This window comes from Passer domesticus, chromosome 12, assembly GCF_036417665.1.
Source record: "Passer domesticus isolate bPasDom1 chromosome 12, bPasDom1.hap1, whole genome shotgun sequence".
NCBI classification, from domain to species: domain Eukaryota; kingdom Metazoa; phylum Chordata; class Aves; order Passeriformes; family Passeridae; genus Passer; species Passer domesticus.
Window position 1 is genome coordinate 158,531 of NC_087485.1, and position 21,817 is coordinate 180,347.

A 21,817-nucleotide genomic window follows, 5' to 3' on the forward strand; every position below is an offset into this window, starting at 1 on the left:
TTCCTTGTGTTCAGATCCCAGCATACCTTTCTAGCATCTGGACAAGCACTGCTGCTCGTAACTAACATGCTCTCTCTCAGGATGGTATTCCACAGGAAGTGCTCAAGTGTTTTCCAACTGTCCACTCATCCTGCTCTCCAAAATTTCCTGTAAAGTTTTTTCAAAACATGGCCTTACTATTTTGCATCATCTGACGTTGCAATGACCAAACATTAAGAATCAAAACATTCTATCCCACTGTATTGGTAGAAAGAAACAAGGCAATTTTAAATCATTGAATATTGACTCATTTTATTAGTCACTTCATAATTTGTTTCAACCAAAAGACAATACACACAGCAGAAGTCTAATGCATCCCATGTAAATGTTTACATCTGTTAAGCTCCTCACTCACCTATTACTCAGCATTTACCTAAATTTTTCACATCTGAAAAATAGGTCTCCAGAATTTTGAGTGCCAACAGGTGCCCTGCCTCAAATGGCATGTTTTTCACTTTAAATTTGGTGGGTTTGTGGGTTTGTTGGGGATTGGCATTTTAGTACCTTTTTGTTTGCTGTTTTTTCTCTATGCTGTCTAAGAGGTGGGATGGGGCTCTATGTAAAATTTAAATTACAACACCACGAAAGAAAAAGGAATATACAGGAGTAGAGTGAAAGTTAAAAGGGAAGCAGTCCAGCGGCTCCTTCCCTCGCAGCCTCCAAGTACAAAATGAACACATAAAAGTGCACCAGCGTCAGTGCTGCTGCAGCTCACAGCTAGTACCAGCCTTAGCAAGGCACTGGTACCTTTCCCAGCTGCTTCAGTATCTTCTGAATTATAGATCCAAGGTACTGTAAAGACAGTCCCCTCACTGCTATTGCTTCAGTAAGTTGTTCAAGGCCTTATTTTGTGCCATCAAGACCTGGACAAAGTCAACTTTTAGGACCTTTCCATGCCTCCTCCCCCTTCAGGCTCATTATGGCCACTATTGTTTCTGTCATTTTTTTGACTCAAAATACATTCACTTGAAAAAACAGACATCCAGTGTCTCCCAGTTCCAAAGCCTCCCATGCAGATACTAGTAAGATTAGCCATTAAGTCCATATCTTGCTGCCTTTACATCCCCCTTACACTGAAGCAAGGAAAACGTTGACCAGACCTGTTGCATTCAACCGGCGGGAAGAGGACTCAGCATATGCTTGGAGTGCCTCAGACGGGCGAGTGCTCTCCAGAGGAAAACCACAGCAGCAGCACAGAGCTCGAAATGCACAGGGGGGTCAAGGAGCAAGCAGCATTATCTGGTGTTGCAGATAGGGGAAGATGTGAAGCCTGGCCTTCCTTCTTGTGTAATGTCAGCATCCATCCCTTAGTGAGGAGGGGAGAGCTCCAAGGACAACTGGAATGTTTGGCTGCTACAAAGGAGTACTTCATAGCCAAGGGATGGCTTCCTGCAAAACGTATTTTGGGTACACACATTGCCTCCTCCAGCTCGACTCAAATACAGGACGAAATGCCCATTTCCCCACAGACACAGTGCAAGCGTGGCTGAAGCAGCCAAGAACACAGAAAGAATTCACCCCACAAGCTTACCAGAGACAGACAGCTGCTCTAGGGGACAGAAAACAAGCATGACAAGAGGGACAAAATACACTGTTCCCAACTCTGCTGCAACAAACTGGCCAGGCGAGAGACCATTTTCTTCTTCCTTCCCATCTAATTTCCTGTACCAGTGCTCTTTCCCAGCAAAACCAAAGGGAGAGCGAGGCATGCTGGCTTTCAGTACGAGTGATCATGTACAACTCTGTGAAGAGAATGGTAGAGCTTATGAGGAGTTCAAGAATCAAGACAAAGACTTCCCATTAGCTTTTTATCTGGGATGCTCTCAGAGCTCACTGGGGTATGGATTTAACATGCTCAGTTTTCAACATTCAGTTTGAGATAGTGGGGCAATGAATAACCACAACTACAGTGAAAACAATTAAGCTAAATGCTCAGCACCAGAAAGGGACCCTGATTCAGCCCTTTCCTGCAAAACTGCCTGTTTCATAATGCTTTCAGCTAAGCATAGGATATATCTCTCCATTGATAGCCAAGGGATGACCCTACCACAACCCAAAATTAATTTTAAGGAAATCATACATTGTTCTTCTAGATTTTATAACCCTAAACTGATGCCAGTACCAAAAAAAAAAAAAAGTTCTTTGCTAATCCAAAGGCCCAAACCAGTTCAATAAGTAAGGTAGTAAAAGTACCCTTCAAGAGAAGATAAATTTACTCCACTACACATGGACCACCACCTAAATTAGTGTCAGTCCTACATTATATTGCTTAATGAAGTCAGGACCAGACCAGACTGAACAACCCTCAGTGGCCTCCTGCTCCTAATTCAAGGGCAGAACAAGTCTTCAGTTTTCCCTAAGTAAACTGTGGATCACTCTTGCAATATTTTTGGCAAGTTCTGGAGCCCAGTGTTAGCACTTCTGTGGACACAAGAAGCTATGTCTAAACTTGTGCTCAGAGCACTCAAGGATTTGGAAAGCCCTAGAACAGAACCGAAGCAGAAGTGCCCAACCTTCAGCTTACCAGCACACTCAAAAATGAAGACCTAAGAGATATCGTAAGACACATTCTAAAGAGCACTGAACAACTGGAGTTTGTCACACTGTGCTTTTGTCTCTTACGTATCACCTCCTAGAGACTGCCCAGAACTGCACCACCTCCCAGGAGTTCCTGCAGGGACATCCCTGAACACAGCTTTCTGTGAGCTCAGAGGGGTACCAACCAGACCTTGCATCTTTGAATCCAAATACTCAAACAAAGGCTTGTGTTCAAAACACAGTTTAGTTACTTTCAGTCTGCATGTGAACTGGCACATTAATTCTGAAAGGGGAGCAAGGATCAACTGAGTAAAAAAATGGGAAAAGATCTCTTTAAACTGCATGGTCTTTATTTCAGTGCCAATATTACAGATACAACACAAATATCCCAGTCAGAAGTAACTCAAATGGAACCCAGGGGGTCTACAACAGGCTCTGGAAATAAAATTGGGGAGAAGTTCTGGAATAACCAGGAAGAGCAACTTTGCAGCATAGTCTCTCATGAGTCTCCCAGCAGGAGCAAAGCCCTTGCCCAAAAACCGATTTACAAAATTGAATGTGTCTTTTCTACCCATAAACCACACCTAACAGGTTGAAAGACTTTGAAACCGTATGTGTTAGAAAAACAGCTGCTCCTTTTATCTCTACATCTCTCATAACTCACTTCGCTGTCTGGGGAAGCTACAGAAGACTCTGAATCTGCATGGCTGTGCCTACTGATGGAAGGAAAGAAAATTCAGGTGTAAGGGCTTCATTTCCAAGTACAGCACTGAAGCAATTTTACCAACTCTTACCAGCACCTCTTCTCCTGCACTGTGTTCCAGGTTTGCAGATGAACTCCAAAGGCCTCACTTGCTCTTGGTATGCAGCACATAACTAAGAAGTGCGTGTATACAATAATGCACTGAGTAGGTCATAAGAAGCCTCCAGCCCCTTAAGACCTAGGGGATACAAGAAGAAAGACGAAGGGCAGCCTGGCATTCCCCAAGACCCCACCTGAGTCCCAGATGAAAATGCCTGAAGGAATCCGGCTAGAAATGAATGACAACACACCTTACCCACCCCAGGGAAAAAAAGACAGCAGAAAGAAGGAGCAACTGCTCACTTGCTGCAGAGAGAAGAAAGTTTCCCTGCTAGAAATTCCAGACTTCTCTTCCAACCAGGCTATGTTCCTTTTTGAGGGGGAAGGAGGGTGGGGAAGGGGAGAAGGGAATGTTGTTTCTGGCTGTGAATGCATGTGTGAGGGAGTGCACAGTAGCCTCCACAAGCCACCAGCCTCATCAGCAGAAGAGAGGAGATTAATCTTAACAGATATGCTTCAGAGTCAGCAATCACTTCAGGAAAATTCCTCCTCATCAGCAGGTCTCTTTCGTTCCCCATGCCCATGGTGCAGTTTGGGGGATTGCCAAGGATCACAACCTTCTTCCCAGAGTTCTTTTGATTGGGTGGGATGAGAATAAGAATAGTGCCAGAGCCTCATTGCCAAGACTGAGGGGGGAAGTTGTTGACTTCTGCTAGATCCTGCATTGCTGAGCCCTTGTGATTATATGTCAACTTGATCCGCATACGTAGTTGTTGCTGCAAGAGAAAAGGGGGAAACAACTAAATACAAAACAAATTCAGGTCTTCATTAAAGGTCAGAGACTCCTTCTTCATCCAGTTCCCCTCCCCTACCCCACGAATACTCAACACAGATTTTTCCTGACCACAAGACCTTGCTGGGAGTATGTGCGGGGTGAGCTATGACACTGCAGATAAATGCTCCATCTAGTGGGACATTCATTGGTCACTGTAGTTCTCAGATCAGGTACGAGCTCTTAGAAAAGATACAGCACAGCTTCTACCCATGTTTGTGTCTGCACTGGTCCTGCTCTTGCAAGCACTGAAGTCCTTAAATACAAAATTAACCCCCTTCAAATTCCAGTTAACAACAGAAGAAAGCAGGTGGCAGATCTGTACTCTGCTGCACTGCACTTGGCCCTGCAGGGAGAGATGGGCCATCCATTCAATGCAGCAGTCTGGCAACTTCAAGTACTGCACAGCTCAACAGCACCGTGAAGGAAATAGCCTACGAAAGACTCGAAACAGAATCTCCAAGAACATTCCCTTCTGATGGAACTAAACAATGTAATAGCTCAGAGATCGCTTTACACTGTCATTTGGCCATCACCTAGATACTAGATGGCCCTTAAAAACAGCTAGAGTACAGCATGCTCCAGTCAGGTTCCCTATTTTCTCTCTTTCAAAAAATCCAAAAATAAAAAGCCAAAAGTTGACCATTTCTGTCTCTTTTCTCCATACCTACAGACAAATAAGAAAAGGGATAGCAGAGGGGAAAAAAGGAAGACAATGACTGCTTCAACGAGGCTCAGGATAAAGAAATTATGCTGTATGACTAATAGATCAACATCATCACTGTCACTTCTTGGTTTATTTGTAGTTTTGGAAAACTAGCCATTAGTTTCAATCCAGCATGATGGCTTTATTTTGCACCCCTGTACTCTGAAGTGTTCCTAGGAGTTGTGGCATTCCTACAAGAAAGCATGCCACTACCCTAGGTGTGTTTCACCTTGCAGGTCCCATTCTGGCACATTACAGGAAAACACCTAAATCCTCCGAAGTTCAGAAAATAACTTTTAAGGTGATCTTTGAAAGGTGCTCTACAGCATCACAGAGAAACTGATATCAGATGTATAATTAGTCTTGTGGCTTAATATAGGCAGAGGTGAGAAGATTACATGGAAATAAAGGGAGATGCATGGAAACCACAAAAACTATGCACTAGAAGACTGACATTCAGTAAAACTTGGGCTGAAATTTGTGATTTTTTTTCTAATTTTTACATCAATCTAGCAGAAATACTTTACATCTAGAGCAGTACATCAGTTTTAACCTATCAAAAGCTCCCGATGTTTTAAGTTCCTAGAGTCATTTAGGATCATAAGGCTGTTTCAAAGGAAGAAGTATGATCTCTCTTTTTTTTTCTTTCTAATGCTATCTGAGCACTTGCAAACCCTCTTAAGGAGGAATTGTGGGCCACATCCCTCCCTCCCCCTCAAGTCTGTTGTGTCCCAGTCTTGAAGCCTGTCTCTGAAGGCTGTAAAACAAATGGAATTACAATTACATCACACCTAAAGATTCTTTCCATCAACTATTTAAAACTACACTCATCACATTAAAAAAAAATGAGACCACTTAACAGACAATTTTAAGAATATGGATCAAGCTGCTTTTTTGTGAACAAATGCTGAATATCTTTATGTGTCAAGATGCTTGCCTTCCAAACATCACTTTTACAACCCACAGAAACACTAGGTTAAGCTCTTCTGGCCATCTGAAAACTTAACAACCACTGCAATGCAAGCTGTGAATGACTTCAAGGTAGCAAAGCTATTAAACTGTTTCAGCAGTATAATCAAATTGAAGACCAAACCTGTGTCCAGAACCTCCTGTGCTATTCATGACTTTTTCCTAGCGCTAACCAAAGTGACTGCCATGAAAACATATCATTCACTACCACCACTCCCTACCTCTCATCAGATATGTACCCCTGACTCGCATCAAATTAATGATTACAAGACAGTATCTTCAACAATTTTTCTTGAAATCACTCACCTTCTGTGGATTCAGGACTTTAATGACCTGTGTGATGGTCCCAGAATTAAATGCAGGGATGACACTGCTGCTGGGAGACAGAAGCTGCAGCTGGAATGTCTGAAAACAGGGCAAAAAGAAAAAAAATTATGTGTAATCAAGTAAGAAGTGACTTGTTTGCACTGAAAGAAAGCAAGGAAAATTAAAAGTTAGTTTCTGGCTCTGAATAATCAGTTCTTGAGTTCCCTATCTTGCTGTTCTCTACAAACAAGACATTCACTGGCCCACCTGCTTTCTATGCAAGTAGGATCCAGGTAACACAAATAATAGAAGATGAGGGCTTACTGCAATGTGCCAAGATCAGCAGCAACACTTGCTTCCATGTGTTGCACTCAGAGAAACAGTCAGCACACCTCTAACTCCAGGAGGACTGTTCTTTCTCTGATTCCTTCCCATAGTAGGTGTAAAACCTACCCGAATCCAAGTTAGAGGAATACTAGTTCCTAGAAGTGAACATACTTTCCCAAATTTGGAGAGCATTCCAGTCACATGCTGCTTCAATAGTTTGCTCTTCTACAAACTAGGCAGTATCTGTCACTCGCATTTTGTCCTGCAGCTGAGTGCAAGGGGAAACCATTCACTTCCTTAAATGAGGAATGCCATTAATCACCATATTGTGACTCATTTAAATTTTTATAAGCAACTAATAGCTTCAAAATATTTTTCCTTTCATGTATTCATAGCTCCAAAAAACACAGTATATTTCTTAGAAATTAAGAATAAAGGGTATGATTAGTGTCTCCAAAATACTGATTTTCACCTATATGTTGTTTTTTTTTTGACTGAGGTTTAGCCATTTTTCTAGAAAGTGGTGATTTTAAAACAAAATTTTGTCTAAGCAGAAGTGGTCCAATTTGATTGGAATCTGTGTTTTATTGCATTTACAACATGTACTTTCAGACTGGAAAGAAGTGACCTAACTGTGCACTAAGAGAAACTTGGAATAGTTCTCAGCCTTGTTTACTTTACAAGTTTCTATCTGTGTGAAAGCAACAATTAGGAAATGTTTGCAACTGGCCCTTCAACTTCTCACTGTAGCTCTAAGTGGCTCTACCTTTGGTACTGCAGCTTGGAAAACAAAATCTGTCATATCCAGCTCTGTGCTGTTGGAGGCCTGTATCGTGATTACAGTGACACTAGGGTTGGTGTTCGACCTCTCAAAGGTGAAGTCAATCTTCAGCCCATTCTTGTTGTATGCAGTAATGGAGGGTATTCCTGTAGGAAACAAAAAAGCAGCAGACCTACAGAATCTGGAGATCATTCTCAACATCATAGTATGCACTTACTTTATCCCAGACTCCTCTGAAAATTAAACACATCCCCTTGTGCTCCAGTATCTAAGGCACACTTTCAAATTGCCTCCCTTTTATTTTTTTTCTACTATTCCTTGTTTCCTCTTCTAGGTAGGTGTTGGGGCACTTCAGGCAAAGGATTTACAATGTCCCTAACCTGCAGCAATATCATTGAAGAGAGGCTGACATGTAAGTCCATCGAGCAGGAACGGAGGCTGTGCTATCTGGGGTGCAGGGGCAGATACTGGAGAACCTACAAGAAATGTTGAAGGATTAATACTTTGCTGTCAGGAAATGAAGAGTAATTACTCCTTTGCCAAAGACTGACTGCTGCATTTTGTATTTCTTTACATGAAACTCTATAAATCACCTGTGTTGTTATCCTCCCCTTCTTTGCTTTCAAGAACTAGCAAGTATTCAAATGGAATTAATTCCTCACATCCCACAGTCCTCTCTGGAAAGTCTCACAGCATTCCCAGACTCAGGTGTGAAAATGCTCAAGTCTCACCAGCTAATCATGCAGAATCAACCTGTGACTTCATTCCCTGACTCCCACCTGTATGCTAGTATGGATCTTGGTAAGAGTAAGTGTAAAAACTAGGACTTAAAAGACAATGAGAAGTAGCCCACCCTCATCCCAGCCCAGGGATGAGAATGTAGACTTCTAAGAAATGCAGCCTGCTCACCTGTTAGGTTGAGGTCTCCCAGGAGGTCAAGCAGCTCCCCACCAGCAGTGGCTGGCTTGCTTGTAGGTGCAGTGGGAATTACAGGTGTTATATCACTTCCCCCCAACAAGTCCAATAAATCATTTGCCTAATGAGAGAGTGGATGTAATACTTACATATATTCAACGTTCTGCTACTTTTCCTTGCAAATGCAGCGTGTTCTATTTGTTCTCAAACTGAAGACCACCAGAGCTGATGGCCAGTTAGAGGGGTTCTTAGCTTCACTGTGATCCCATGCCCCACAAGAAATCTAGTTTCCATGCTTGAGGGACTGAAGAGATAGGGAAGGACTGGGCTCATGCGCACTATGTTTGGGGAATCACAAAATATTCTCAGTCGGAAGCAACCCACAAGAATCATTGAGTCCAACTCTAAAGTGAATGGCCCATAAGGGGATGAAATACACAACCCTGGCATTATTAGCACCACAACCGAGACAATCCCACCCTGCACCTGAGCCTACAATGACCTGTCCCACACACCTGTTCTGGACATTAGAGCCATCAGAGCAGAGCAGTAATACAATCATCACCAGTCAGAAACAGCAAAGAAGCAGAGAGGGCGAGGGAGATGGTGTCAGCTTGCTGTTGGCACAGACTGGAACGTGGTCTGACAGGCAGTGGAAATTTATCCTGGGTCAGTTTCTGTTACCTGGTTAGCAGGCTGCAATCCAGAAGGTGGAGGTTTGGTTTCCAGTACTGCTGTCTCTGTCTCTCCATTGGTCTGTACAATCTCAGCAGGGCCATTTGTGGTGACTTTCTCCATTACTGGCATTCTCTCAAGCAGTGCTGGCCTGAAAGAAGCTGACATAGTTACACTGTGCCATCTTCCTGGATCCCAATCCAAATACTTAAGACATTCGAGAGTCGATATATACGGGAGAACCTGCCTTTTCCCTTGAGCTCCAACACAGGGGAACTGCAAGACTGCATGACAGTTTGAGGTAGTCAGAAGCAATCCTTGGCATTCTGTGCCAGTGCAAATACACTAGTTGATAGCTAAAAGACAAACAAGTCCTCCTGTCTCCTGCTTTCCCCCAGCACCTGACAAGCTCAGGCTCAAAGCAGGACAAATGCTTTGGCAGAGACAATCTCTGATCATAGAACAATAATACAGGATACATTAAGTCCTTAAAACACTCGCTAACCCTGTAGAAGGGGAGAGATTCTAGTTCCTCTGTAACCTTAACAAAAATCACCAAAGTTCTCACAGCATACTGTCATCCACAGGAGATCAGAGCAGATAATGATCCTTTTCAAACACCAAATCTCTATCAGTACTTACCTCATGTGATCATATTTCTTGAAAAGTGCATTATATTCCACAGCTCTCTGCTGTAGCTCCACATCAATGCTGCTGCCATAGATGGAAACCACCTTCTTAATGCGACTGTTGGGGGCAAGGGAAAACAAACACACCGTGGAATTAGCAGCAATAAGCAAGGGATTAGCATGTGTCATCCTGAAGATGCTACTGAGTTCCTGTTCAACAGGAGTCCACATAACTCATGTAAAACAGCAGTATCCATGTAATATCCATATATGAACTGTCCCTTCACAAAAGCATCAGCAGGTGATTAATACACCACCTTAGGGTATAGCATAAAAAAGCTCAACTACCAACACTGAGAAGTATCCAACAGGAAACAAGGCTATTTTTTCTCTCCATCATCCAAATAAAGAACCAGAAAGAACGGTCCACTGAAACTAAGGAGTTTTCAAGAAACAGCAACATGGATTAAATCCCCACGCAGCAGAGGGCATCCCTAGAGAAAACAGTACCCACAGCAGATATCTTTCACCCAGTGAGCAAAGGAGGACTGTAAAAGCCAACAACTAACATGATGACTCCTGTAAATCACAGAAGCAGAACATGTTCAAGGAATACTCCTACTGAAGACAACTGACGTCAGTATATTTGCAACAAAGTCTTGTGCAGTATACCACCAACGGGAACTCACTTGACAGTGCAGGTGAACCTTGTGGAAAGCTTCATGATGGCAGTGAGAGCATAGCCTCGTGTCACAGATGCAGACATATTAGATATCAGGACACTCTCTAAAATATCAAGAACTTCATCCTCTGTTACCTGAAAAGATACAGTGAGGTTAGAGTAAGACAGAGAGGAGCTTACAGCAAGCCTTCCAGACCACAATGTAAAAACCTGTCTCTTGCCTAATGGCCACGTCACACTCCTCCGCAACTCTGAGCCTGTAACATTATGTTCGGTGTGAGAGACATGCATGCAGGTGGAGATCTTATGGTATGAGTTTTAAAATATAGTTCCTGTTTCACGCATTAAAGAGTGGGTTTATCACTGAAATACAGTAAGACCCTAGCAGATTGCTTCCGAATCAGTTGGCACTGAAACCCCACCATTCTGCCAGCTGTAGCAACACTACACATATCCAGTATTTACACAGTCCATGCCTGCAGCAGGTGAAGGAGATTCCTGTCCAAGGTCCATTATCATCATGGACATCAGTGCTAGGGAACTGCTGAAAGCACTCCCTACACCTAACCAGCATCAAGTGGGTCCAGCCTCAGCCAGGTGTCCAGTTACAGTTGTTTCCTGAGATATACCTGTATTGGTTCCTCCTCTTCACACTGACCAGACACCAGAAGATCTCCATACTCTCCTATGCACCAGGAGGCAACTTGTACCAGGGGTTGCTGTAGGAAAAAAACCAGAGAAGTCTAAGAGATAAATGGCTGCTTGCATAATAAATTAAATTATCCACATTTCCAGGAGCAAGCTTAGCCTTCCACAGCAGAAGAAAGAGGAATGTTTGATTTGATCAAGAATTCCACAAGAGAATTGGAGAAACTAAAAAGAACATGAACTTATAGAAGACATGCCTGCTCAGCAGTCTCTCCCTTGGAGCCAGACAATGTGATGTTGGCTTTCCCTGAGATGCTCAGTAAACATGCATAATTATTGCAGTAAAACAAAGAAACTGAAGCCAGCCGCATTTGGTTTTACCTGGGAGTAATCTCCAAGGATGGCTTTGTAGAGTCTCTGCACAGTGTAGGCATGCATCTCCACACTATTAGTTATTAACTGGATCAGATTGGGAACAGCATCATCACGAACATAACTTCCTGCCTGCAAGAACAATTGTTAGGTTTTACTATAGACCTTCTTAAGTGACACTCAGCAGCTGTGATACCCTTCACAAAACTACCTGATGCATCTGGAAATAAAAACCAACCCTTTCATCCATGTGCACTTTATGGTTGACTTTGAGCAACCTCAGGGCAGCAGAAGTACAGGACAGCACATTTATCAACAAATAAAACTATACTCAGAGAAATCCACACTATAGATACCCTGAAACTGCAAGAGGACAGAGTGCAGAAATTAATACAACCTTATGAATGGTTTATCTAGCAGACAAGAAAAGGCAATTATTTTACTGGAGAAAGTAAAATCTGAGAGCAATTCTCACAGCCAACCTTCCAACAGAAATTCTCACTTCAGAAGACGAATCTACTTCTCTCTGTTTCAAGGTGACAAAAGAGCATCCCAGCCAGACTTACTTTTTGCCGAACTTCACAAATTTGAACAGTTATACTGATAAATCTCTTCCTACTCCTCTGCCTCACAGAACACACTGCCTACCACAGTTAACAAGATCTCTTCCCTCAGTTGCCAAAGCATTGCTCCAGTTCCACCTCAGCTGTGATGTTTATAGAAAAATTCAAGTACATAAAGTGTAATAATTAACCCCAAAGAAGGTGAACCAGAAGGTTGTTGACACTGTTTCATTAACAGGCTACATTCACTCTCCTCTGAAAGGACTGTATATTGGAATGAGACAGTACAAGAGCTGTCCTTAGATGCTAGTGTGATTACTGCAGTAGAAACACTGCTACACAGTTACTCTCGTGTGTTTCTGAAATAGTACAGTTCTTCTAAAAAATTACTCAGTGACCCAAAAAATTACTCAGTGATTACTCAGTCAGAAATATGTAAACTCAGTAAACGTGACTATCACAAGTACACTTCCTCTATGCATTTTAGTATTTATCTGCCAGCCTTTAGAATCATCTCCAACTTCCAACTTCCTCCAGAATTAAGAAAATTTTCTGTAGTCGCACACAAGAGAGGCAATTTCACTTACCGTTGTTAAGACTCTCATAATTGTGTCTATGTGCCAGCGCTTGGAAGGAGCATATCTGACAAAATTAAGAAAACAAATTAGAGCAGTATGTGCCAGTCTTCAACACCAGCAAAAAAACCAGCATTATCAGAACCGCCCCCCCTTTCAGATACTTCCCGGCCCACTGCTTCATGAGGAAGAACATCAATACTGAGGGAGGGCTACAACTGACAAACCGCACGTAAATCAGTGAACAGAAAAGAAATGAATCAACGCATTCTCTCTTGGGACCAAGCAGGGAGAGAAACAACACACAAGGTGTTCACAACCCCGAGGATGTACCAAAAATTATGAGCAAGTAAACAAAGCCATACTTTTCAGCTGCAAGAAATATTCCAGATGCACAGTCTGCCTTGAACTCTGGTTCACAAGAATCTAGGAAATACAGTAACTCCTTCATCATTCCACGGACATTGTTCCCATTAACAAGAGCGAAACTCAGTTCCATCGCACGCCTAGGGCAAGAGACAAAACCAATCGAGTAACTTCACCTAGTGAAGGAGGTAAAAAAACCTGAAATCTAGCTACAAAAATGCATTTAACTTTTAATTAAGTAGAGATCAATACTTACTAATCCTGTGAGAACAGCCCTCCACATTTAATGTGCAGTATTTTTTTGTTTATAGGCAGACAAACATCCACTCTCCAAAACATTAAGGGCGAGTGGGGCTACGGGATGCTCTAGAAACATCTATCCACATGTTAGAGATAGCTTAAGGCTAGCAATATCCTTCAGCAGCCAGAGTCCAACATTAAAATCTGACTGTCCAAGTGCAATTGAATACTGGTCATTTCTGACATGCAACTGTAACAATTAAAGCATGCCACAGCATATTTTCTCCACCTTCAGGGATCCAGAACAGACCTATTTCTAATTCCATATATTAGATATTCAAATGCAGTCAAGATTTAAAATATTAACTGAGAAGCTTTACTGTATCCAGTTGAATAAACTGGATACAGTAAAGCTTCTTGTACTGTAGTATAAGATTTCTAGAACCCAAATTTACCCTGGTATTGTTCATTCCTCCTCACCACAGATGTGCTGACACCACAAGCAGTCAGAGTACTAGCTCCTTGCTCTTCCTTTTTGTGCTCATTGAGAGCTCAGATGCTAGTCCCAGGCCCTTCTACTTGAAGCTTCTGTAGTTGACTTTAACACAGGTCTCTCATTCTTCTGCCATTTTTTTGAATGAAGACTACTAACTTCAGATGTGATTGATTTCTGAACAACTTTGAAACAGCTGTATTCAAATGCATTAAAACAGGCTTGCTAAATAACCCTGAGTGAATTTTAATATGGTATTGGGCACACACTATTTGTTCTCAAGAATATGAGAACATCTAGACAGCACTACTTCTCTAAATTTTCCTAGTTATTATTGTAATAAGGATTTTTACAGAATGGTGAATTGTAAATGTGTTACTTTGCTTTTTACCCAGCTAGTACCTAGGGACTGAAAAAATATGGAGATATTCAGAATTAGGCTGGAAATACCAAACTAAATTGCTACCTTTTAACATTTAAATCTCTGTTTAACTGATGACCTGTACCATTATTAGAACTGTTTCCATCCTTCCAACTAGTTCCCAACTCCCTTACACCTGTCCCTACTGGGTTACAACTTTTCCATGGTTATGTTTAAAATTTCAGTCACTTTATAGCAGATATATCAATACTGCAGTGGTGCAGGAATACAATGTTCTCTTCATACCAGGCATTTATCTCAGTACATAATTGCTTACCTTCAGTCATATTACATGTTTCATTTCTGTCACAAATTCTTAAGCATGTAGTTTAATCAAATCAAGCAGAAAAAAAAACCTAATTAAATGGCAAAGCCATTCTGAATCACACTACATGGACCAAATATGAACTGCACCAGTTACAAGATGATGAGCAGAGGCCATGCTTCAGATAACAAAAAGCAAGTCCCTCAAGTCCTTGAAGCCTGCTGCCTGCGGACTCTGACATATATTCATTTAATATAATGCTTCATTGAAGACAGTGCATTGTCAGCAGCATGAGTGTCAGCATGGCAACATTGTGCTCTGCTGATGGATCACTCAAAGGCTTCATCCTCCAACAGCACTCAGACATGAAGCTCAGTTGTTTGTAGCATACCCGTGTTTTCCTAGCAGGCGTCAATAAAATGTTTTTGTTGCCTTTTACCCATAATCTAGATAAGGCTCTGCTGTTCCACAGTTGAGCCCCATGCTGGCTCTGACACCACACAGCAATGGCAGCCTGACTTGCTGAGCATTTAAGATACAAATTTGTGGTTTGGGATAGATTGCAACTGTAAAAAGAGATTACATGATACCCAGTACACATAGCAGTTCAAAGTAAGTTTCAGAAGCAAGACAAATCCAATTTCTTTCCTGTTTTACACACAGTCTGAGAAGAGCTGTTAAAAAATCTACAGCTGATTCAAAGATGGGCATAAGTTTGAAGAATGAGTGTATCGAATCAGTTTGAGCAGATGGAAGAGGTTGAACAATTCTGAAGGTATATTCACATGATGAGTGCTCTGTGGAATTCTGGCCTGGAGCAGAGAGATTCTATGAAGTACAACAGGAAAAATGCTGCTGTCCCCAACACTGCATGCTGTATACTGCACTGAGCCCAGACCTTTCTTTGCAACCCAGTTACAGAAAGAATAATGAAGAGGAGGAGAGTTCTGAAATAAAGAACAAGGGAATCAAGAGGCTGAAAGACTCAGTTTAGAAGAGCAGCCTTACACATACGCTGGGCAAACTGAGACCAAACAGTTCAAGAATTTCCATGAGTGACAGAAACAGGAGGGAGTCACTACCGTGAGTAAAAGGAATATAACTGAAGTAATGAAAACTGGAAGAAATTAAGACAAAGTACAAGACAAAAAGTATTTCTCTGGTGAGAAGTAAGGTTGCAAACTTTCCCAATGCCTAGAGAAGCAGCAACACACCACTATTTAAATGACAAATTAACACCAAGAATGATAAAAGGATTTGGTTTGTTAACTGATTGCTCAAACAATTTGTGAAGTTTGAATTCTACTACTCCATAATACATCTAAGAATACATTATTTGGATGGCTTAACACTGCTCCAAGACAACATGGCACTGACTCTTCATCTGGGAAAGAAAAGCAACGTGGAGCACATCAGAGTAGCTTTGATCATAATCATAGTGCACAGAGGCATTCCATCTTGCTGAGAGCACACAAATCTAATCTCCACGGATACTGTACTGTAGAAAAATTCAGGTAAACAATTTCTTTTTTCCCCATGAAATTTAACAGCAGCTTTCCAAAGAAGTTGGAAGTACATCTTCATTATCATGTTTGAATTATAGAACCGTATTATACCTTCACAGTAGTCTCACTTACAGTTCCCTGGGATTATTGTCATTTTCCCCTATGCTCTGCTCATTTTCCACAGACTGTCAACCTCAAGAGTCTATTTCACTGATAATCTGATTGATTACCTTTTAATGGAGACATCCAGATCCTTCAGGCAGTCCACAATGGTACTTCGGTGCCGCTGTACTGCATTATGGTCTGTCTGCACAGTTTTCAACAATGACGTCAAAGCTACATATCTGCAAACAGAACATAAGGTCATCAGCAGCTGACAGTAGCCATTTAATTTCTATACACAGACACTGTCCCTTTGCCCTAAACCTAGTCTTATCTTGCAACAGAATAGGATTCTCTTGCACTCAGTAATGAATGGAAATCCTGTAGGGGACTCCCTGACCTACCTTCACAGGTGAGCTACCACACTAAATTGTAACATGCCTAACAACACTGCTGTCTAGACAAGCAAGCACCTCTGCAGATCTTACATTCAAACTAGCATCAGTAAAAATTCCACGGCTAGAGTCTGAAACCCATATCATGATTTGCTATCCAACTGCTTGGAGATGGTATTCAATCCTAACAGTTTCAGCAATTCCACATCCTGATTAATAGTGACCAGAGCAGAACTAAACTCCTTTGTTGCCACCAGCACACAACCAGAAAAATCAGTCTTTGCCTAATTTATCAGATCTCCAATGCCAACTCTGATAAGATTAGCATCACAAACCACTTGGGACAAGACAGGAAAAAATGTGGACCTGATTAAGAAATCACATGTTGAGAAATAGATCATACACTCCAACTTATCAACTAAGAAGGGCAGGGCCACAAGTAAGATTTGCACACAGAAAAGAACACACCAAGAAAGAAGCAAGCTCAACAGCCACACTAACCCCAAGAGCAGTGATCCCAACAGGGTCTCCTGGAAAGCTTTACTTCAGCGTCATCTTTGTGTAATTGTTTCTCACACATTTTAAATTGGGTGCTGTCAAAACACACTTTGTACAACTTACCTAATATTTTTGTCGTTGTTTAATAAGAAACGGCCTAGGATGTTAATGGCTAAGACCTGCAGAAAGAGTTAGGGAAGGTCAATGATCTAAAAGGGCTGCTGGTTATCTTCATCATTTCACGGTGACTTCAAAGGCAACACGTCAAAACTAGCATTGCGGTTCTTAGCCAAAAAGAGCTCTAGAAGCTGCCTAAGCAGAGAAAATGCTAAGGGATGCATTGCAGGCTCTCACTCGCACTCAGGACACGCGCTCTGCAGGAAATTTTGCCTTTTAATTTTTGTTATTTTAAAAAAACCCAAACACTTTCTCTCCCCCAAAACAAGCACCCTTTCTGCAAAGGTTACAAACTTATCTAGAGACAGATGCAGAGCTGTGTTATGGTGAAACAATCTTGCTTCATGTCCTCCACACAAATTACTCTAATACAATCCTAGGAAAAAAACAAAGGCCATAGCAAAGGCAACTTACTCTCAGGCCACTCTCAGATTTTATATCCATAATAGTCAGCACAGTTTCATAGAGAATGGCATTTCCCACATTTTTACTTGTTTCTGTATTAGTGGCAACCTGGAGAAAGGAAACAAAATAACTTCGATGCATTCAAAGCAGATCCCTTTTGTGCTCTTCTGCAGAACAGGCAGCAAAAATAACCAACCCCTACAAAACAGCACCACACTTGTGAACATGCATCTCTTTCAACAAAATTTCACTTAGCATGGCAAGCAGCTGTATCCTCATTAGTGCTGCAGAACCTAAATTATTAAGAAACTAAGAGAAAGTTTATACCAATCATCAACCTTGCAGACCTTACCTGTGCAAGTATATCATTCATTGCTTCACTAGAATCATCATCATTTCTCCCTAAAATTCTTAGTAACCGCAGGATTCGTACCTATTTTATAAAACAAAGCAAAGAAAAGCTTGGATAGCATTGTTTGATATGGGGTCGTAGTGGCAAAAAAGCAAAAGAAGCTGCTGATTTCCACTCTTAAGCAAAATGCTTATGCCAGGTATGAACTTTATCAACAAAAACAGGCTTCTGCTGTGCTTATTTTCTTCCCACTAGCCAGAAGTCTTCAGTGTCCCCTCTCCACCAGGCACAGCCTTCCAAAAATCAGTAAGTGCTGCTTCTCTCTTTTGTCACATAACATGACAACACTACAACTGCTGGTTAAACCAAGGCAGGTGTCATTCACTAGGGCAGATGAACAGCATTTGCACAACCAGCTCAAAGGAAGACCAAAAAAGCCTTAAAATCAACACAGGTAACCACCTTGTCACACACTTAAGGCTCAAAACACAGTCCTAGAATTAAAGCTATCAGTCACTGTTTGCATCAGTCCTTACCTGCAAAAAGGGGTCACTGATCCCAGACACGTCATGCTCTGGTGAATATCCAGACATGATAAGGTTCTTCAGAATACGAACTAATTGGGGAACAAGCTGTGAAGAAGAGAGTTGTCCTGTTAGGGTACTGCTGTTTCCCTGATCCCAGCTTTGAAGCACTGGTCCAAGAACAAATCTTGTATTTGAAAGCAAGTCAGTCTCTGGATTCTTCTGCAAAATTCAACCTGCACACCTAGAGCTGATGCTGTATGAATACCTACAGCCTGGCTAAGACACAACTAGAAACAGTGAAGCTGGGACCAGAGCACCATATTGTGTCTTCGAAGTAGTAAATCTACATTTGTGGTATACTGTATGAAGAAAACCAGCCTAGTTTCCCTGTCATCTCCTTTTGCTCCTACCTTTGCTCTTCAGGAGCTACAAACTCCTCTGAAAACATGCATTCCAAAAAACACAAAAAATTAACCCTGAACTTCCTGTATCTGCCTTAAAGAGGGAACAGAAGGGTGCTGCAACATCTTCCCTCCAGACATAGTAGCACACAAGCGGAGCATTCCTGGAATCCTTATTCATGTTTGCTTTGCCTTCCAACATGCATGAATTATCAGGACTGAGGACAGAACAAAGGGAAACATTACAGCCATGGAGACTGGTTGAGGGCCAACCCCCCCACCCGTCCCCGCATCTTCTGGAATACAAATTACACCCATGAAGATTATCAGCACTGCAGTTGGACTGGGTAGCTCTTGGCAGCACAGAAAGCCTTTACAGCCTCTTACAGGCAGTTAACTATCTGTCCTGCTCCTTTCTGGGAATCACTCAAAGTTGCCCCATGATTCAGAGAAAACACAAAGCCCAGTTTGTGGTAAGAAGAAAGCCCAGGGCTACAACTTGTACAGGCACAAAAAAAAAAAAATCTATGAAGTATTCCTCAAATGAAGGAAGGCTTGAGGAAAGCAGGCTGATGTTTGCAGAAGGCCACAACTGAGATTCAGGGCTGCCATGGATGTGGAAGTTTAGTGACAAGATCAGCACACAAAGAGATTAGACAAGAACAGATTATCTAAGCATGTGGCATCAATCACAGCTCTGTCATTCAGAGGTACTGCCTCAACAGGGACAAACATCTACAGATTCAAGGCAAGCATGCATCATCTAGAAAAATTAACTCTTACCTTTTCATTCTAACTCAGCAGGATTCCAAACAGACAAAAGGGACAAAACAGACGAAGCAAGCATTAGGGATAGGTCAATGTTATACCATTCACAGCATAACAACTACAAGAAATAGCTAGCAAGAATGCCCCTAGTAACAAAATTTTGTGCACTCAGCTCTTCTCTCTTTTCACAACTATCATATTAACCAAGCAATTAGTAGCAGGGATGGTACCTGCAAAATAAACCTCATCTGACTTCTTTTCCTGCTTTGAAATTTACAATCAAAGCAAGGGAAAATACAAGCCAAAATGCTAAAATGCACCAAAGAATGTACAGTTTTAAATCTCTAATGATATAGACGAGTCAAGGAAGAAAGTAAATGGGCATGCAAATAAACAACACCTTTAAGACTTTTCAAAGGAGCAAATGGCTTGCTCTGTTCTACCAGCTTTGTTCAATTTCTCCTTCTTTGATCAAGAATTTAAAATGACAATCAAGGCAATTTTCAGATGCTCTTCTATCAGTAGTCTTTCACATGGCAATAATACAGCAAATTACAGCAAACAACATAAGGAAGTCAGGAGGGTGATGGGAAGCAAACATTCCATTCTAGAGGAAGAAGAGTGACATTGCTTCTCAAACCCTTAAATTAAAACGGAAAATTGTGTAGTGTACCATACATCAGTCATGAGGTATCTATACAACTAGAATTTAGACTGGTGTTTTTGAACTGAGTGCATATAACTGTGTAGCTGTGGTTAAAGCACTCAGGTGTTGGTATAAGCTTCAGTTTTTCATCTTACTCTCTATGTTTACTTCATTTGTGATTTCAGTGTGACCATGCAATTAGATAGAAAGACTGAGGAAAAACCTAAGGGACCATCAAACCCAACTTTAAATCTAACTCTAGGATGAGTTTTATACTGCACAATCTTAAGACTGACTGTTTGTAACTTAACCACTTACTGAAGGGGATTAGGCCTAGATACACATGAAATTCCCACACTTAATGATTAAAAAATAAATAAATTATCAAACAGACAGTATCATTAAATTATTCACCAAAACAATTGTAAGGATTTTACTAGAAGGCCATTATTATTAACTTTGCAATACTACGAGTTCACACTTACCTTTCTGAAGTGTGCAAGCATATCTGGGCTTCTCTCACACATCTCTGTGAGGAGGACAACTGATGTGTGAAGAACACCTAAAGGTGAGGGAGGGGGAAAAGAATAATGTATCTCCATTTAGCATCATTCCACTGGCTCCAGACATTTGATAAACATCTCAAGAAAACAACAGGAAATCATTTAAAAACATTTTTGAATTCAACATATCATATCTAGTACTACAGATATTTGTGCTTGCAGCTGTGTCCAAGGGAAAGGCAGATAACAATGTGCTCCTGTCTTAAAGCTGCAATTAAAGGCCAAGGCAGGAGATAAATTGGATTTGGTCTGCAGAAGCTCGAATACTAAAGATACAGTAATAGTCATAGTTGAATTACTGACCTCTAAGGTCTCTTCTAAGTCCAACCATTCTATGATTCTACACAAACGTAAGACTCCAGAAGGACAGCATGTGTTAATTGCATTGTGGGTGTCAAGTTCCTCACACTTCCTGATTTTCTCTTCTGATTTGGGCTGCCTAGCTGACCTTATGTCACCTTCCTCAGGAGGCCTCAGAACTCCATTTAAAGAAACACTACACAAAAATAATACCACCAAACCTAAGAAGCCATTTCCCTAGAGTCACTTTAGGCAGTGTACAGGATAAAAATCAAACTTTCCTATTTCACCCACTCTGAAGTGTATCAAAACACAATGAAAGAGTTCCTTTTGTCACCTATGCCATCTTAAAGTCCTGTTGATTAGCAGAGTCATACACATCTCTTCCTTCTAAATGACATTTGCATTCACTGTGTAGAAATGGAAAGAAACAAATCATACAAATACACCTCTGAAGTTCCCTTCAAACAAAAGGCTTAGGTAGCAAATGCACTATCCTCTGGAGAATGGCCTAGCCTTGCTAAGTACAGTCTCAGCTATTACCATGGTTCTTCTCGTTCAGCAGGTTTTTGGTGGCTGGCAGGAACATCTCCATAAGTTCAGGCACCTTTCTGATGACATGAACAGCGCACAGTGCTGCCTGGATAGGAAAAACACTTGTTAGTACACACTGCAATGACAACAATACCTGTTTTGGGAATATCTAGCACAGTGGGCACTATAACAATCTTCATGATAAACAAAGGCCTGGGACATTTTTCCATCTCTCTATTGCAAGTGTCACTCAACAGCATTCCAAAAGAGAGTTCGATAAAGGGAGAGCACTGAACTACAAACTAATACTCCCCCTAGCAATGGTTCATTTTTACATTATTCACAAAACAAGTGCTATTATCTGCAAAGCAGCTCTGCTTTAACAGGGCTACTTCAGCCTGTATTCCTCTTTCTGGGAAGGAGATAATGCACTGGAAACAAATAATTAAACTCACTGTAAACTTACGGCTTATTTACTTTCCCTCCTTCCCCAAAAAACA

The 21,817-nt window shown here is 41.4% G+C and overlaps 1 protein-coding gene and 1 non-coding gene across 4 annotated transcripts in view; both read right to left on the bottom strand.

Moving 5' to 3' along the window:
* Positions 1-264: 264 nt before the first annotated feature.
* Positions 265-21,817, bottom strand: part of AP1G1 (adaptor related protein complex 1 subunit gamma 1) — a 38,861-nt gene continuing 17,308 nt past the window's right edge. The window contains exons 5-24 of one of the 3 annotated variants that reach the window (XR_010346446.1): positions 21,327-21,423; positions 20,406-20,482; positions 18,115-18,210; positions 17,579-17,659; positions 17,236-17,334; positions 16,768-16,823; positions 15,880-15,993; positions 12,725-12,865; positions 12,372-12,426; positions 11,231-11,353; positions 10,831-10,920; positions 10,209-10,336; positions 9,533-9,637; positions 8,900-9,041; positions 8,210-8,336; positions 7,681-7,776; positions 7,286-7,446; positions 6,193-6,291; positions 3,372-4,155; positions 265-1,781 (exon numbers count right to left, since the gene is read on the bottom strand). Coding sequence is in view for 2 of the 3 variants with exons in the window: in XM_064386190.1 (XP_064242260.1) it covers positions 4,054-4,155; positions 6,193-6,291; positions 7,286-7,446; positions 7,681-7,776; positions 8,210-8,336; positions 8,900-9,041; positions 9,533-9,637; positions 10,209-10,336; positions 10,831-10,920; positions 11,231-11,353; positions 12,372-12,426; positions 12,725-12,865; positions 15,880-15,993; positions 16,768-16,823; positions 17,236-17,334; positions 17,579-17,659; positions 18,115-18,210; positions 20,406-20,482; positions 21,327-21,423 (1,989 nt within the window). In the remaining variant the exon portion in view is untranslated. Of the gene's footprint in view, positions 1,782-2,905; positions 4,156-6,192; positions 6,292-7,285; positions 7,447-7,680; positions 7,777-8,209; positions 8,337-8,899; positions 9,042-9,532; positions 9,638-10,208; positions 10,337-10,830; positions 10,921-11,230; positions 11,354-12,371; positions 12,427-12,724; positions 12,866-15,879; positions 15,994-16,767; positions 16,824-17,235; positions 17,335-17,578; positions 17,660-18,114; positions 18,211-20,405; positions 20,483-21,326; positions 21,424-21,817 lie in introns of those variants that run through there. The other 2 variants (XM_064386190.1, XM_064386191.1) reach the window with 2 other exon arrangements.
* Positions 14,418-14,504, bottom strand: LOC135279814 (small nucleolar RNA SNORD71). Its single transcript, XR_010347009.1, has one exon. It is a non-coding gene; the product is annotated as a small nucleolar RNA SNORD71 (small nucleolar RNA).